Source organism: Myotis nattereri (assembly GCF_964212035.1).
Source record: "Myotis nattereri genome assembly, chromosome: 15".
NCBI classification, from domain to species: domain Eukaryota; kingdom Metazoa; phylum Chordata; class Mammalia; order Chiroptera; family Vespertilionidae; genus Myotis; species Myotis nattereri.
The window spans coordinates 53936548-53952769 of NC_138090.1; the positions used below are offsets into that span (position 1 = coordinate 53936548).

The following is a 16222-nucleotide window of genomic DNA, read 5'->3' on the forward strand; positions in this document are numbered from 1 at the left end:
CATGTATCTTGGTTGCAGGCACATCCCCAGTGTGGAGTGTGCAGGAGGCAGCTGATCAATGTTTCTCTGTCATCGATGTTTCTAACTCTCTATCCCTCTCCCTTCCTCTCTGAAAGAAAAACAATAAAATATTAAAAAAAAGAAGATATTTTTAATGCTTAATAAATTAGCAACCACGGTCTTAATATAATTTCAGTTATGTAATAGACCAATGTGTTGAGCAGTTGGCTTGAAAAGGACTACAATAAAGCTTGTATTTTTTAAAAGGCTTGTAGATAAAAACATTTTTAAAAGGTACAAAATAAAATAAATAATATTATTATCACGTAAAAAATTCAATAACCAAATTAAAAGTAATTAATTCCACAGTCAAGAGTAGATCCTATGTGTTGAGAACTGTTTTTAAATGTTGATAATTTTTAAATTAAATATATATTTGACAGCTTTTCCTGAATGCAATATTACAAGAAATAATGGAAGGACTGATTTTGTGCATCTGAAGGGCCCTGAGATTGAACAAAAGGATTTATTCCTTCTCCCAAAAAATGAAATAACTAAATTAGACCAATACAATATACTTGATTGTGTAAGGAAATTTCTGCCAAATGAAAGAAAAAATTGATAAAAAAAAAAAGAAAAAAAAAAGAAAGAGGGACATTTCCAGATGGGAAGTAATGGTCTTTGCACAACTTTCATTAAATCGCTACTACAAAAAAAAAAAGAAAAATCCGCTACTACACCCTTGTTCCTGAGAAAGGGAGACTATTAACTCTACAGTGAGGGGAGCACCTCCGCCACGTGATCATCAGGTGGAGTGAGACAATGGGCATCAGGTGGCTGAGGCACACAGAAGTTCAGGTCACCACCACTGCTGTGACATTATTGACAAAAATACCTCAATAGGTAAATATGTGGAAATGATCACAAATAAACATTAGTTTTTGCAAGTGCCAATCCACCTGTGCCTCTCATGCTCTGTAAGCTAACAGTGCATTTACCTACCGAGTCTCTCGTACTAATCTAATGAATAAGTCTCTTCTACTTGCCCTTTATTCAGAACTTTCTGAGCAGTCAGATGTGCAGCTTCTTACCCCTGATGTATAGCTGATGCTGCAGCCACATGAAACTAAAACCTGCATTTGCCTTCTTTACTGATACCTCAGCCTCTAACAAGAGGGACATTTCCAGCCTCTGACCCCATCCCAATAGGGATGTTAGACATGGCTGCCTTCCAAGTATGATCTGTCACAAAAGGGACATTTTGAGTAGTTGAAAGTCACTGATTAAAGGTAGGAATGCTTCCTCTCCCCGTCCCTCTCTCCTTTCCCTCTGTCTCCTCTCACTCTCCCTCTCCCCAACTCACCCTCTCTCCCTCTCTCCCTTTCTTTTTTCTGCCCCTACCTCCCTGCCTTCCACTCTTGAAAAGTCAATGGAAAATAGGTAGGAAAATATCTTCTCAGGGGAGAATTTACAACCACACAAATTTATAACCACAGATGGGGAGGGTGATAAAATGCATGCAGACAAGTTACTGGCACAATGGAGGGAGTATAACCTACACAGTGTGTCTGAGAATTAGAGGGCTGCCCTATGAACCAGGATGGCAGGCTTAGATTCTTTGTCAGGGCACACTCCACGCTTCAAACTCCATACCCAGTGCATGCAGGAGGCAGCTGCTCCATGATTCCCTAACCTAATTGATATTTCTTTCTCTCCATCTCCTTTCCATTCTGAAAGCAATTAAAAATACATTTTGAAAAGACAGGAAAAAAAGAAAAACACACAAAAAAGAGAAATATAGAAAGTGCTGATATTGACTATGTTGAATAAAGTAATGAAATAAGGAAAGAAAACCAACCTGCAAAGACAAGAACATCAGAGGAGAGAAATAAATCACCAGATGTCAGAGGAAAAGGAAACACAGTCCGTGACCCAGGACACATCCTTTACCTGAGAAGCAGCCATTTGGCCCTGGTCCTGATCAGGGTGTGGGGTGTTTTATCAGGTGACACTATGTTGAGGAGTCACAGAATGTGCCTTCAAAGACGTCAGCACAGCCTGTTAATCAGCTCATCTCACACTCACAGTCAGAAGGACCTGGAAATGAGGAAAAGGCCACCCCTCCTGTCCGTTGTCACAGGAGAGTCAGGAACACATGGAGACCACACTGTGAGGCATTTTATTTCATCTTTTTTTTTTTTTAATATATTGATTTTTTTACAGAGAGGAAGAGAGATAGAGTTAGAAACATCGATGAGAGAGAAACATCCATCAGGTGCCTCCTGCACATCTCCCACTGGGGATGTGCCTGCAACCCAGGTACATGCCCTTGACCGGAATCGAACCCGGGACCACCCAGTCCGCAGGCCGACGCTCTATCCACTGCGCAAAACCGGTTTCGGCAGAAATTCTTTGTATCTGCTGGGCTTCTATCCAGTAATAATTATCAGATGCTCTATGACATACATACACTTTGACATATGCCTCATAATTTATAAGGCCTAATTTTATCATTCTCTATGAAGATTAAACCTATGGTTAAATCTTTGGCCAAATACTCTGATTACTTCTGTTTCTCTTTAGAATGATTCTTAAAATGTTGACTAAGTTTGACTACACATTAAAAGCTTTCTCACATTTTCTACAGTATAGGCTTTCCTCCACTATAAAATCAATGATGTTCGGTAAACTTTGATTTGAGGGTAAATGCTCCAGCCCATTTCCTAAGTTTGTAAGGACTCTCTTTAGTAGGAAGACTCTCATGTACAGTAATATCTAAACAGCCCAGAAAGGCGTTTTTATATTTTGCACATTTATTTGGTTTCATCCCAGTACGAATTCTATGATATTCACTAAGTTCTCCCTGGTAAACACTTCCAACACTCCTCACATCTGTAAGACTTCTCTCAACTATGAACTCTCTGATGATAAGTGAGGGATGAAGAATGCCTAAAGGCTTTGCCACATTCTCTACATTTATAAGGCTCCTCTCCAGTATGAACTCTCTGATGCATAATAAGTTGTGAGGATCTACCAAAGGCTTTGCCACATTCTCTACATTTATAAGGTTTCTCTCCAGTATGAACTCTCTGATGTCGATTAAGCTGTGAGGAGTCCCTGAATGCTTTGCCACATTGTCTACATTTATAACGTTTCTCTCCAGTGTGAACTCTCAGATGACCAGTAAGGGATGAGGACTGGCTAAAGGCTTTGCCACATTCTGTACAATTATAAGGCTTTTCTCCAGTGTGAATTCTCTGATGCTTAGTAAGGTTTGAGGACCTGCCAAAGACTTTGCCACATTTTCCACATTTATAAGGCTTCTCTCCAGTATGAACTTTCTGATGTCGATTAAGCTGTGAGGAGACCCTGAATGCTTTGCCACATTTTGTACATTTATAAGGCTTCTCTCCAGTATGAACTCTCTGATGTCGATAAAGGTGTGAGGAGTCTCTGAATGCTTTGCCACATTCTGTACATTTATAAGGCCTCTCTCCAGTATGAACTCTCTGATGCATAATAAGGTGTGAGGATCTACCAAAGGCTTTGCCACATTCTCTACATTTATAAGGTTTCACTCCAATGTGAACTCTCTGATGACCAGTAAGGTCTGAGGAATGGCTAAAGGCTTTGCCACATTCTGTACACTTATAAGGCTTCTCTCCAGTATGAACTCTCCGATGTTTAGTAAGAAGTGAAGAGCTGCCAAAGGCTTTGCCACATTCTCCACATTTATAAGGCTTCTCTCCAGTATGAACGTTCTGATGTTGATTAAGCTGTGAGGAGACCCTGAATGCTTTGCCACATTCTGTACATTTATAAGGCTTCTCTCCAGTATGAATTCTCTGATGTCGATTAAGGTGTGAGGAGTCTCTGAATGCTTTGCCACATTCTGTACATTTATAAGGCCTCTCTCCAGTATGAACTCTCTGATGCGTAATAAGGTGTAAGTATCTACGAAAGGTTTTGCCACATTCTCTACATTTATAAGATTTCTCTCCAGTGTGAACTCTCTGATGACCAGTAAGGGCTGAGGATTGCCTAAAGGCTTTGCCACATTCTGTACATTTATAAGGCTTCTCTCCAGTATGAACTCTCCGATGTTTAGTAAGAAGTGAAGAGCTGCTAAAGGCTTTGCCACATTCTCCACATTTATAAGGCTTGTCTCCAGTATGAACTCTCTGATGCATAATAAGGTATGAGGATCTACCGAAGGCTTTGTCACATTCTGTACATTTGTAAGGCTTCTCTCCAGTATAAATTCTCTGATTTACAGTGCAACCTGAGAGCCAATTAGATGTTTTACCAGAATCTTTACATTTATAAGGTTTTTCTCCACTATGGGTTTTTTTCATTTTATTTAGATTGAATATCTGACTGGAGATTCTGCCACAAGGATTCCATTTGTAAGCCTCCTCCCCAGAATGAACATTCTCTTGTTCAGTGTAATTTGAAGACTGCTGAAAAGACTGGACACATTTACTTCCTTTGTGTGTATTCTCCACAATAGGAATAAACTGATGTATCTTGTGATTGGACATTTGCTCAAAAACTTTTCCACCTTTATAATGGTCCTCTGCAAGCTCACTTGTCCGATGATTAAGATAAGACCCTTGCTTAAAATTTTTCCAATGTTCAGTCCATTGATAAGTGAAATCTCCTTTCTGTGTACTCTGGTAATAATCGGAGATAGAAAGATCTTTAGTGAGAGTTATAATTTCACTAAACATGTACACTCTTTTCATAAGTAGCATTTTGTTATACTCATTAAACCAAGATGGCTGTATAAAAAAACGCTTTCCTAATTTATTGAAATTATAGATAAAAAATAAATACAAAACATTAATTGTCAGAGGAAGAAGAATGAATTCTTGTATAAAAGACTGCCAAACTGCCCAGCCAGCATGGCTCAGTGGTTGAGCTTCGATGTATGAATTAGTACATCATGGTTCTGTTCCCGTTGAGAGCAAATGCCCAGTTCCAGGATCAGTCTATAGTGGGACGCATGCAGGAGGCAGCCAATGAATGATTCTCTCTCATCATTTCGGTTTTCCCCTCCCTCTTTCTCTCTCTTACTCTCTGAATTCAACAAAAATATATTTTTTAATTTAAAAAAAACATAAAAAGATTGCCCAGTTGAGCACATTTTAATAGGTAAGTTATAAAGCTATACATTTTAGAAATTATTGCATGAATGTTTACTTCTACCCTACATTTTAAATAATTCAAACAAATATTTACACTAAAGAATATGTGAATTCCTAGCCTTTCCAGATTTCCTTTCCAAGAATGGATAACAATAAAAAGTTGTTTTCAATCTTCACATACAGAAACACACTCATCTGCCAATGTAACTGACTTATTTTATTTATTTATTATTATTTTATATATATTTTATTGGTTTTTTACAGAGAGGAAGTGAGAAGGATAGAGAGTTAGAAATATCGATGAGAGAGAAACATCAATCAGCTGCATCCTGCACACCTCCCACTGGGATGTGCCCGCAACCAAGGTACATGCCCTTGACCAGAATTGAACTTAGGACCTCTCAGTCCGCAGGCCAGTGCTCTATCCACTGAGCCAAACTGGTCAGGGCATAACTGACTTTAATTGTAAGAGATCCCAAATGCATAATACCTCTTTAGATAACTAGAATGTTATTAGACTAAGTGTTCCAGATTAGTTCTGTTTATATTAATATTCTCCCTTCTCATCACACTCTTCCTCAAATTCCAAGGCTCTCCTTAAGTATACATTATCAAAGTGACACCTTTTACATCTCACCAGTATTATTTCAGGGAATACATCTTGTAGTCCGGGCTTTGGCATAAGGACCTGGTTATCTTTAGATGACATAGCTGTAAAAAAAAGCACACAAATTCTTAAGTTTCCACAAACAGGAGAGTGCATTTTGAAGTGAACTGCATGTATTGATCAAATGACATTTTGGTGTACTCGAAGAGCATGAAAAGAATTCAGTCAAAGCTAAAGATAGGTTCAATGAGGAAAACTCACATCAAAGAGGGACAAAGAGTTCCTTAAAACTCCTGGAAAACTAATGCAATATTACAAAAACACTCACAATGCCCAGTTTCTTTGCTGGAGAGAGAAAGATGAGGGATCATAAAGAACTTAGAACATAAGGAATTTGCCTGAAAGCGGTGGCTCACTGGTTGAGTTTCCATCTATGAACCAGGTGGTCACACTTTGGTTCCACGGCAGGGCACAGGCCTGAGTTGAAGGCTCGATACCCGATCATGCCGGAGGCAGGTGATCGATGATTCTCTCTTCATTGAAATTTCTCTCTCTCTCTCCTTCTCTCTCTCTCTCTCCTCTCTGAAATCAATAAGGATATATTTAAAAAATAAAATAATCAAAGAACTTGTACATATTTAAGAAAAGCCAACAAACATGTAGAAATATGAAGAGAATTTAAGGAACTCCTATGACACTGACAAGTTGACCTCCAAGAGGACACCAAAAAGACAGGATCGTGAAAAGGATTAGAAAGCTTATATAAAAAGTTAATCATTTAAGATCCTGACAATTGGAGAAAGTGAAATACAAATGCAAGCAGTTCAATGAACTCTAAGTAGAACAATATGAACGAGAGAACAGATAAAAAAAACACAATGACAATATCATGAATCTCAGAATACAATACAAAAAGCATACAAAAATATAACTTTTCAAGGATAAAACAGTTCCCCTATGATCATTAGGGGATTTCTAAGCAGAATACTATTGGAGGCTAAAAAAGGCACGAAGTAGAACACTGAAGCATTAAATGAACAAAAGCCACTGAACAAGAATACTGACAAAACAGATCAACAACGGAGAGGAAAAAACTTTTCCAGCTCCAAAACTATCTCATTATTAGATCTTCTCATTATTACATCTACCCTATAAATAATCCTTAAGAAATACACTCCTGGAGGTAATTTAAAAATTCTACACAAGAAGAGATGAAAATATAAAAATTGCCCTAACCGGTTTGGCTCAGTGGATAGATAGAGCGTCAGCCTGTGGACTGAAAGGTCTCAAGTTCGATTCCAGTGAGGGGCATGTACCTGGGTTGTGGGCACCTCCCTAGTGGGAGGTGTGCAGGAGGCAGCTGATCGATGTTTCTCTCTCATCGATGTTTCTAACACTCTATCCCTCTCCCTTCCTGTCTGTAAAAAATCAATATATTTAAAAAAAAGAAAATATAAAAATTCGTTGAACAAGAAGAAATATAGAGAAATTTAAAAATCTGTGGTGTTCTAATAAAGAAACACTTATCACCTTGAATTCTCTTGTGAAACTTTAGAAAATAAAAGGAATATTCCGAGGAGCATGGCTCAGTGTTTAAGGGTCTACCTATGAACCAGGTGACAGTTTAAGTACTGGTCAGGGCACATGCCTGTGTTGCGGGCTCGTTCCCCAGTGAGGGGTGTGCAGGAGGCGGCCAATTAATGATTCTCTCTCATCATGGATGTTTCTATCTCTTTCCCCATCTCTTCTCTGAGATAAAAAAATGTGTCTTTAAAAAAAATTAAAAAAATGAGTAACATAAATAAAATCTGAAATATCTGCTATGACACAATGCAAAAGATAATGTGATATCAACTTATGTGGGTACATGGGTAGAAATGGCAACCAGCAGAGATTTGTATGCAATTGACACCATGAGTTTAAGGTACATTATTATAACCTTAAGATATTTTAAGTAGTTCCCATGGTCACAACCAAAATAGAAAATAAATAAAATTATCTCTGCTAACAGGTGACAGAATTCTGTATTGTAAATCACAGACTCCACATTTCTATACATATAGATATAAATAATTCCTTAAAACATGATACCTAAAACCACCAATTGAAGTCAGCAGTGTTCCTGTAAGGCAGGGGTTCTCAACCTTCCTAATGCCAAGAACCTTTAATACAGTTCCTCATGTTGTGGTGACGCCCAATTTCATTGTTACAAACCGAACATAATTAAAGCATAGTGATTAATCACAAAACAATATGTAATTATATATGTGTTTTCCTACGGTCTTAGGCGACCACTGTGAAAGGGTTGTTTGACCCCCAAAGGGGTCGTGAGTCACAGGTTGAGAACCAGGGCTGTAAGGTAACAGAAATTAATACAAAATAACAAATTCAGTATTTGTTTACATGAATAACAGCATAACTGAACTACACATGCAATAATCTTAAACTGAAGTGCTAACAGTGTAAGCTGTCGTGAGTACCCAAGGTTGACATATACATTCAAAGCCATCACTATCCACCTCCCAATGACACTTTTCACTAAATTAGCAATCCTCATCCTGAAATTGATATGAAATGACACAGGAAAGCAGGGAACCCAAAACAAACTTGGGAGAGACAGTATAACCTTAAGGGCATCATGCTTCCTGATTTTTTTTTTTAAATATATTTTATTGATTTTTTACAGAGAGGAAGGGAGAGAGATAGAGAGTTAGAAACATCTATGAGAGAGAAACATCGATCAGCCGCCTCCCGCACATCTCCCACTGGGGATATGCCCACAACCCAGGTACATGCCCTTGACCGGAATCGAACCCGGGACATTTCAGTCCGCAGGCCGACGCTCTATCCACTGAGCCAAACCGGTTTCGGCACGCTTCCTGATTTAAAATATATTTCATAACTGGTGTTATTAAAAAGTATAATAGCTGAAACCGGTTTGGCTCAGTCGATAGAGCGTTGGCCTGCGGACTGAGGGGTCCCAGGTTCGATTGTGGTCAAGGGCATGTACCTGGGTTGCAGGCACATCCCCAGTGGGAGATGTGCAGGAGGTAGCTGATCAATGTTTCTCTCTCATCAATGTTTCTGACCCTCTATCTCTCTCCCTTCCTCTCTGTATAAAATGAATACAAAATATATTTAAAAAAAGAAAAGAATTTAAAAAAAGAAAGTAAAATATACACATTCAGACACGGGTAAATAGAGGAGCACGGTAGGCCCTTGTAAGTGTGGCTCAGGGTTAGAGCATCATCCTGTGTATTTCAGGGTGGTGGGTTGAATGCCCGTTCAAGGGCACAGGCCTCGGTTGCAAATTCCTACCGCACCTGGGTTGAAGTGGGAACAGAAGGGGGCCAGTCAATGTGTCTCTCTCACATCAATGCTTCCTTCTCTCTCCCGGTCCTTGCTCCCACCCTTCCACTCTCTCTGAAAAGCAATGAAAAAAACATATATGTTCTCATGTAAGGTTTAACCACACCTATAAAACAGAAGCACTGTAGAATAAAAAGGCTATTTAAAGCTTCTCACGCATGAGGTAAAATAATCTTGTACAACGGTGCTTATATCACAAAAGAAGTAAAGGACATACTCATAAAAGCGAATAGTGTTGAGATACTTAGATGTGTATATGTAAAAGAATGAGAGAAGTTTGAAACAAAAAGCTAGTAATAACTCAATCTATTAAAAGAAAAGTAATAGAAAGTATTTGTTTTATATAATACATTTTTATTTATTTCAGAGAGGGAGGGAGAGGGAGAGATGGATAGAATCATTAAGAGAGAGTCATTCATTGGTTGCCTCCTGCATTGCCCCTACTGGGGATCAAGCCTGCATCCTGGTCATGTGCCCTTCATTGGAATTGAATCCGGGACCCTTCTGTCCACAGGCCGACACGACACTCTATCCACTAACTCAATCTGGCTAAGGCATGTAGAAAAGTTTTTATGACATTTGGTTTTATATTGTATCACTGAATGGAAAGGTAAACAAAACAGAGTAGTCAAAAGGCATTACACACCATATAAAAATAACTTCACATTAAAGCAAATTGTCAGTGCGTTAAAAATATAAGCTGTGAATTTGGGAAAAAGAATCCTACAAAGCATATTACCTGATAAGTAGTTAATATTCAGAATATATAAAAATCAACATGAAAAGAGTAACACAATGTCCAAAGCTATAAAGTTAACTAATCCTATCTAATAATAGACAAACATGGTAATTAACCATAACTTCGCTACCCTTCCCATTGGCTAATCAGGGCGATATGCAAATTAACTGCCAACTAAGATGGCGGTTAACCGCCTACAAAGATGGTAGCTAATTTGCATACTGCAGGCAGGGCAGGACAGCGCCATCCGGGCCTGCTATTTGCGACCGGGTCTGCAGGCGGCTGGTATGAAAACAGACCCAGGGCTGGCAGCGAGACCGCAGCCATCGGCTACCGGCCACGCCCACAAACGGCCCTCCCTTGGGGATCCCTGGCTGCCCCATGCTAATGTACTGGTGGCCCACAAACGGCCCTCCCTTGGGGATCCGTGGCTGCCCCATGCTAATGTACTGATCCGCCACCAGTCACACCCACAGACGTCCATCCCGAGGGGATCCGAGGCTGGCGGATGCTAATGCACCCATCTACCACCGGCCACGCCCACAAAGGACCTGGGGGCGGAGGGGGGGTATCCCCGGCTGACAGGTGCTAATGCACCGAACAGCCAAAACAAACATCCCAGCCGCCTTTGCCCTGCGCTAACTATGCAGCCAGAAGAGGGGTTCAGGGCCGCTGGGAGTAGGGCGGGAACTTTCCTGGGGTGGACTTCAGGCAGCTGGGAGTGGGGCCGGAACTTCTGCTGCGTTGTCATGGAAACGCAGCAGACGTTCCCGCCTGGTAGCTGTTTGCTTCTTCACTTACTCGCTCATTCATTCACTCATTCATTCACTCATTCACTCACTCACTCAGCAAATCCTCTTAGGTCCCTGGCACCAGGGCAGGCACTGAAGTTGAAGCAGGGTAAGACAGAGCTATGTCCTCAGGATGTTAGTAATTCAGTAGGGTGAAGCAGGCACATGAACAAGACACTTGTATGCACAGATGCCGTGTACTGGGTTCTGTGAGGGCTGTAACTAACGCCGACTTTGTTCTCTTGATAAAATCAAGCTTTGAGAGCCAGGCCGCACCAAGCCTGTAGGCCTGTGCCTAGGCCAGGAGTGGCCGGGGTCCCAGAACATGACAGAGGGTACAGGTCGGGCTGAGGGGTCTGGCCCCACTCCTCACCCTCACCCCCAAGTGCACAAATTTTTGTGCACTGGGCTACTAGTCTACAAGAAAACAGGCAAGAACACACAATAGGTAAAGACAGATTCTTCACCAAGTAGGGAGACAAAAATGGAACAGATACATGCAAAAATAATAAAACTAGATCCCATTCATAGGCCATGTACCAAAATGTACTCAGCAGGGAATAACAACTAAAATATAAGACCTGAAACCATGAAAACAATGAAAGAAAACATTGTCAATGAACTTCACCATCACTCTTAAAAATAGTGGTTTGCATATATCTTCCTAGGCATAACAAAGAAGTTTAAAAATAAAAAAATAAGACTACAAAAAAATAAGATTGGCATACCAAAAGAAACCACAGCTAGGTCAGAGAGCCCCAGAGCTTCCAAAAGAAGGCCCAAGGCCCGGCAGCAGCAGCCTGCCTTGCTTCACAGCTGGGCCTCGTATGGGCATTTCAAAACCTCATACAAAGAGGAGGAATCTGCAGATGCCTCTGTAGCTCCTGCTGGGCGGCCCCAGACAGTGGCTGAATTTACACCTCCTTGGACATCGAAGAGCCAGTGTACCCAGTGGTCAGAATGAGACCATACCGGATTACAACTCTTCACATCCATAAGAGAAATATTCAAAGGGCAGACTCAGTGAGCATGAAAGCCACACTGAAACAAGTCCTGCCCCATAAGGGTATCTCCTGCACAACAGATCTTCCAGTGTAGACACAGCAGGTCATCACAGCCAGTTGGGCTAAAGGTCAACTCCTCCCAGTGATACCAACAGCAATCAAGGGTTAACTACAACAGGACTGTGCAAACAGCCCACAAAGGGGTGCACCAAGAGCGTCCACCTCAGGTGACTGGGGAGGCTGAGCCACTGGGCCCTATAAGACACTTACCACACAAGGCCACTCTATCAACTCAAGGAGGCTTAGCAGCTACCCAGTACATAGAAACAAACACAGGGAAGCAGCCAAAATGCGGAAACAAAGAAACAAGTCACAAACGAAAGAAATGGAAGAAAGCAAACTACTGGATATAGAGTTCAAAACCATGGTTATAAGGCTACTCAAGAATCTTGTAGAAACCCCTGAGAAATTTAGTGAGACCCTCGGAGATATGAAAAAGGACCAATCAGAAATTAAGCATACACTGACTGAAATAAAGAATAATATACAGAGGTTCAACAGCACACTAGAGGATCCCAAGAATCAAATCAAAGATTTGAAATACAAAGAAGCAAAAAACACCCAAACGGAAAAGCAACAAGAAAAAAGAATCCAAAATTATGAAGACAGTGTAAGGAGCCTTTGGGACAACTTCAAGTGTACTAACAGCCGAATTATGGAGGTGCCAGAAGAAGAGAGCAAGATATTGAAATGCTATTTCAAGGAGAACCAAGATGGCGGCATAGGTTAACGCCGGAGTTTGCTGCTTTGAACAACTACTTCAAAAGTGAAACTAAAAGACGGAAGGGACATCACCCAGAACCACTGGAACGCTGGCTGAGTGGAAGTCCTACAACTAGGAGGAAAGAGAAACGCATACGGACACTCAGAGGAGGCGCAGTGCTGAAGTCAAATTCTGAGGTGTGGAGTGCGCGGAGCGGGCTGGCGGCGGAGGGTGCGGTTGGCGTTTTCAATCGGGAGGGAGTCGCAGACTCTGAGCTCCAGATCCGGGCAAGTCTTTAGGGACCCAGACTCAAACGGGAGAAGTGGGACTGCCTGGCTTCGGTCAGACCGAGTGCAGCTTTCTCTCCGAGCTTTGCAGCGGGTGCTGGGACTCAGAGAGGCAGAGCCCCTGGGGACAGGACTGAGAGCCGCCATAACTGCTCTCTCCGGCCCACCCTGTTGATCCTGTGAGACCCGCCCCGCCCAAGCCCTGCACAGAGGCATTTGCCAGATAGCCTCAGGCAAACGCCAGATTAGCACCTCCCTAGAGGACAGAAGTTCTCTCACTGCAGACACAGCTGATTCTCATAGCCACTTGGCCTGGAGGTCAAACCCTCCCTGGAATTAGCTACAACAATCAAGATTTAACTATAAGACTGCGCACAAAGACCACTAGGGGGTGCACCAAGGAAGCATAACAAAATGCGGAGACAAAGAAACAGGACAAAATTGTCAATGGAAGATCTAGAGTTCAGAACCACACTTTTAAGGTCTCTCAAGAACTGTTTAGAAGCCGCCGATAAACTTAATGAGATCTACAAGAAAACTAATGAGACTCTCGATGTTATATTGGGGAACCAACTAGAAATTAAGCATACACTGACTGAAATAAAGAATATTATACAGACTCCTGACAGCAGAACAGAGGAGCGCAAGAATCAAGTCAATGATTTGAAATGCGAGGAAGCAAAAAACACCCAACCGGAAAAGAAAAATGAAAAAAGAATCCAAAAATGCGAGGATAGTGTAAGGAGCCTCTGGGACAGCTTCAGGCGTACCAACATCAGAATTATAGGGGTGCCAGAAGATGAGAGAGAGCAAGATATTGAAAACCTATTTGAAGAAATAATGACAGAAAACTTCCCTCACCTGGTGAAAGAAATGGACTTACAGGTCCAAGAAGCGCGGAGAACCCCAAACAAAAGGAATCCAAAGAGGACCACACCAAGACACATCATAATTAAAATGCCAAGAGCAAAAGATAAAGAGAGAATCTTAAAAGGAGCAAGAGAAAGAAACTCAGTTACCTACAAGGGAATACCCATACGACTGTCAGCTGATTTCTCAACAGAAACTTTGCAGGCCAGAAGGGAGTGGCAAGAAATATTCAAAGTGATGAATACCAAGAACCTACAACCAAGATTACTTTATCCAGCAAAGCTATCATTCAGAATTGAAGGTCACATAAAGAGCTTCACAGATAAGGAAAAGCTAAAGGAGTTCATCACCACCAAACCAGGATTATATGAAATGCTGAAAGGTATCCTTTAAGAAGAGGAAGAGGAAGAAAAAGGTAAAGATACAAATTATGAACAACAAATATGCATCTATCAACCAGTGAATCTAAGAATCAAGTGAATAAATAATCTGATGAACAGAATGAACTGGTGATTATAATAGAATCAGGAACATAGAAAGGGAATGGACTGACTATTCTTGGGGGGGATAGGGGTGTGGGAGATGCGGGAAGAGACTGGACAAAAATCGTGCACCTATGGATGAGGACAGTGGGTGGGGAGTGAGGGCGGAGGGTGGGGCGGGAACTGGGAGGAGGGGAGTTATGGGGGGAAAAAGAGGAACAAATGTAATAATCTGAACAATAAAGATTTAATTAAAAAAAAAAAAAAAAAAGAAAACCTATTTCAAGAAATAATGACAGAAAACTTCTCCTACCTGATGAAAGAAATAGACTTACAAGTCCAGGAAGCGCAGAGAACCCTAAACCATAGGAATCCTATTTTCTGTTAGTAACTTAATTAGTGTATATAACATGGAAAGTGTACAAACACCGAGTTCCTAATTCACATACATCACAAAGCGTTTCTTTTCTATCGCAAGGACCCCCCGATTTGTTCCCCTATTTAAAAAATATATATTTTTGTTACTTTCAGAGAAGAAGGGAGAGGGACAGATAGAAACATCAATGATGAGAGAGAATCATTGATCGGCTGCCTCCTGCACGCCCTCTACTGGGGAGCAAGCCCGCATCCTCATATTTGCCCTTGAACAGAATGGAACCTGGGACCTCTCAATCTGCAGGCAGGCGCTCGATCCACTCAACCAAACCAGCTACGGCCCAATTTGTTCCTTGAGAGCTAGAATCTAACACAGAAAGCAACAGCTCCTAGAGATGTTAAAATAATAAAGGAAAGCAAACACTGCAGGTAGAGTAGGAACTTGGGAAAGAGTCAGCCTTACCCAGGGAGGCCAAGTTGCTGTAGGTCTCTGACATCACATCCATATACAATTTCTGCTGAGCTGGGTCCAGGCATTCCCACTCCTCCTGAGAGAAATCTATGGCCACATCCCTAAAGGTCAATGGTTCCTGAAAGAAAAACACATTTACCAAGAGGTCACCAGAAGAGTTCATAATGTCACCCAACATGAAAACAGTGTCAGGAGAAGAGGTTTGGACCTAGGGGAGTATCCTGAATTATTTAATAGATCATTTTGACCAGTAACATTCTCTGATGTGTTTTCTAACACTGACACATGAGGATGACACATGCCCACCAATCCACGGTACAAATTAATGTTTCAGGAAATTTACTATGAGTAATCTTAGAACAAGATTATTCTGCCTGATCCAGCTGATGTGGCTCAGTTTTGCCTTGCTAACCCATGCACCAAAAGGTCTCTGGTTTGATTCCTGATCTGGACACACGACCAGGATGCGGACTTAATCCCCAGTGTGGGGTGTGTAGGAGGCAGCCAATCAATGATTCGCTTTTATCATTGAAGTTTCTCTCTCTCTCTACCTCTCCCTCTCTGAAATGAATAAAAATGTATTTCGGGGGGGAAAAAGGAAAAAAATAGCTGCAATAAGGTTAACAGTTTAGGCTCAGAGACACACATTTTACAACTATGAAATCAAGATGGTTTAATGGAAAAATTCTACAACTAGAAGGAAAGAGAAAAGCATACCGAGACTCAGAGGAGGCTCAGGACGGAAGTAAAATACTGAGGTGCGGAGGTGCATGCGGAGCGGGCTGGCGGCTAAAGGCGAGATTGTTGTTTTCAATCGGGAGGGAGTCTCAGGCTCTGAGCTCCAGTTCTGGGCGGGTCTCTAGGGACCCAGACTCATACAGGAGAAGCAGGACTGTCTGGCATCTGTCGGAACTCGAGGGCAGCTTTCTCTCCGAGGGGTTTACAGCGAGTACCTGGACACTGAGAAGCAGAGCCTCTGAGGGCAAGACTGAGAGCAGCCATAACTGCTAGCCTCGCCCTGTTGATCCAGTGGGACCTGCCCCGCCCAAGCCCTGCAGGGAGGCTTTTGCTGGATAGCCTCAGGCAAAGGCTAGATTAGCAACTCCCTAGAGATCCAGGAGCCAATGTACCCAGATGTCACAGTGGGACCATCCAGTTTGCAGCTCCGTGGAACCATAAAGGACACACTCAGGGGGCAAACTCACTGAGCACCAAAGCCCCATTGAAGCAAGTCTTCCCCAGAAGGGTGTCTCCAGCACAGAAGTTCTCCCACTGCAGACACAGCTGATTCTCACAGCCAATTGACCTGGAGGTCA

General features: G+C 41.8%; 1 protein-coding gene across 1 annotated transcript in view; it reads right to left on the bottom strand.

The window, feature by feature from the left end:
• Nucleotides 1-2169: 2169 nt before the first annotated feature.
• Nucleotides 2170-16222, bottom strand: part of LOC308530465 (uncharacterized protein) — a 33730-nt gene continuing 19677 nt past the window's right edge. The window contains exons 3-5 of the mRNA XM_081107134.1: nucleotides 14898-15024; nucleotides 5785-5858; nucleotides 2170-4673 (exon numbers count right to left, since the gene is read on the bottom strand). Coding sequence (XP_080963260.1) covers nucleotides 2907-4673; nucleotides 5785-5858; nucleotides 14898-15024 — 1968 coding nt within the window. The 3' untranslated portion in view covers nucleotides 2170-2906. The remainder of the gene's footprint in view (nucleotides 4674-5784; nucleotides 5859-14897; nucleotides 15025-16222) is intronic.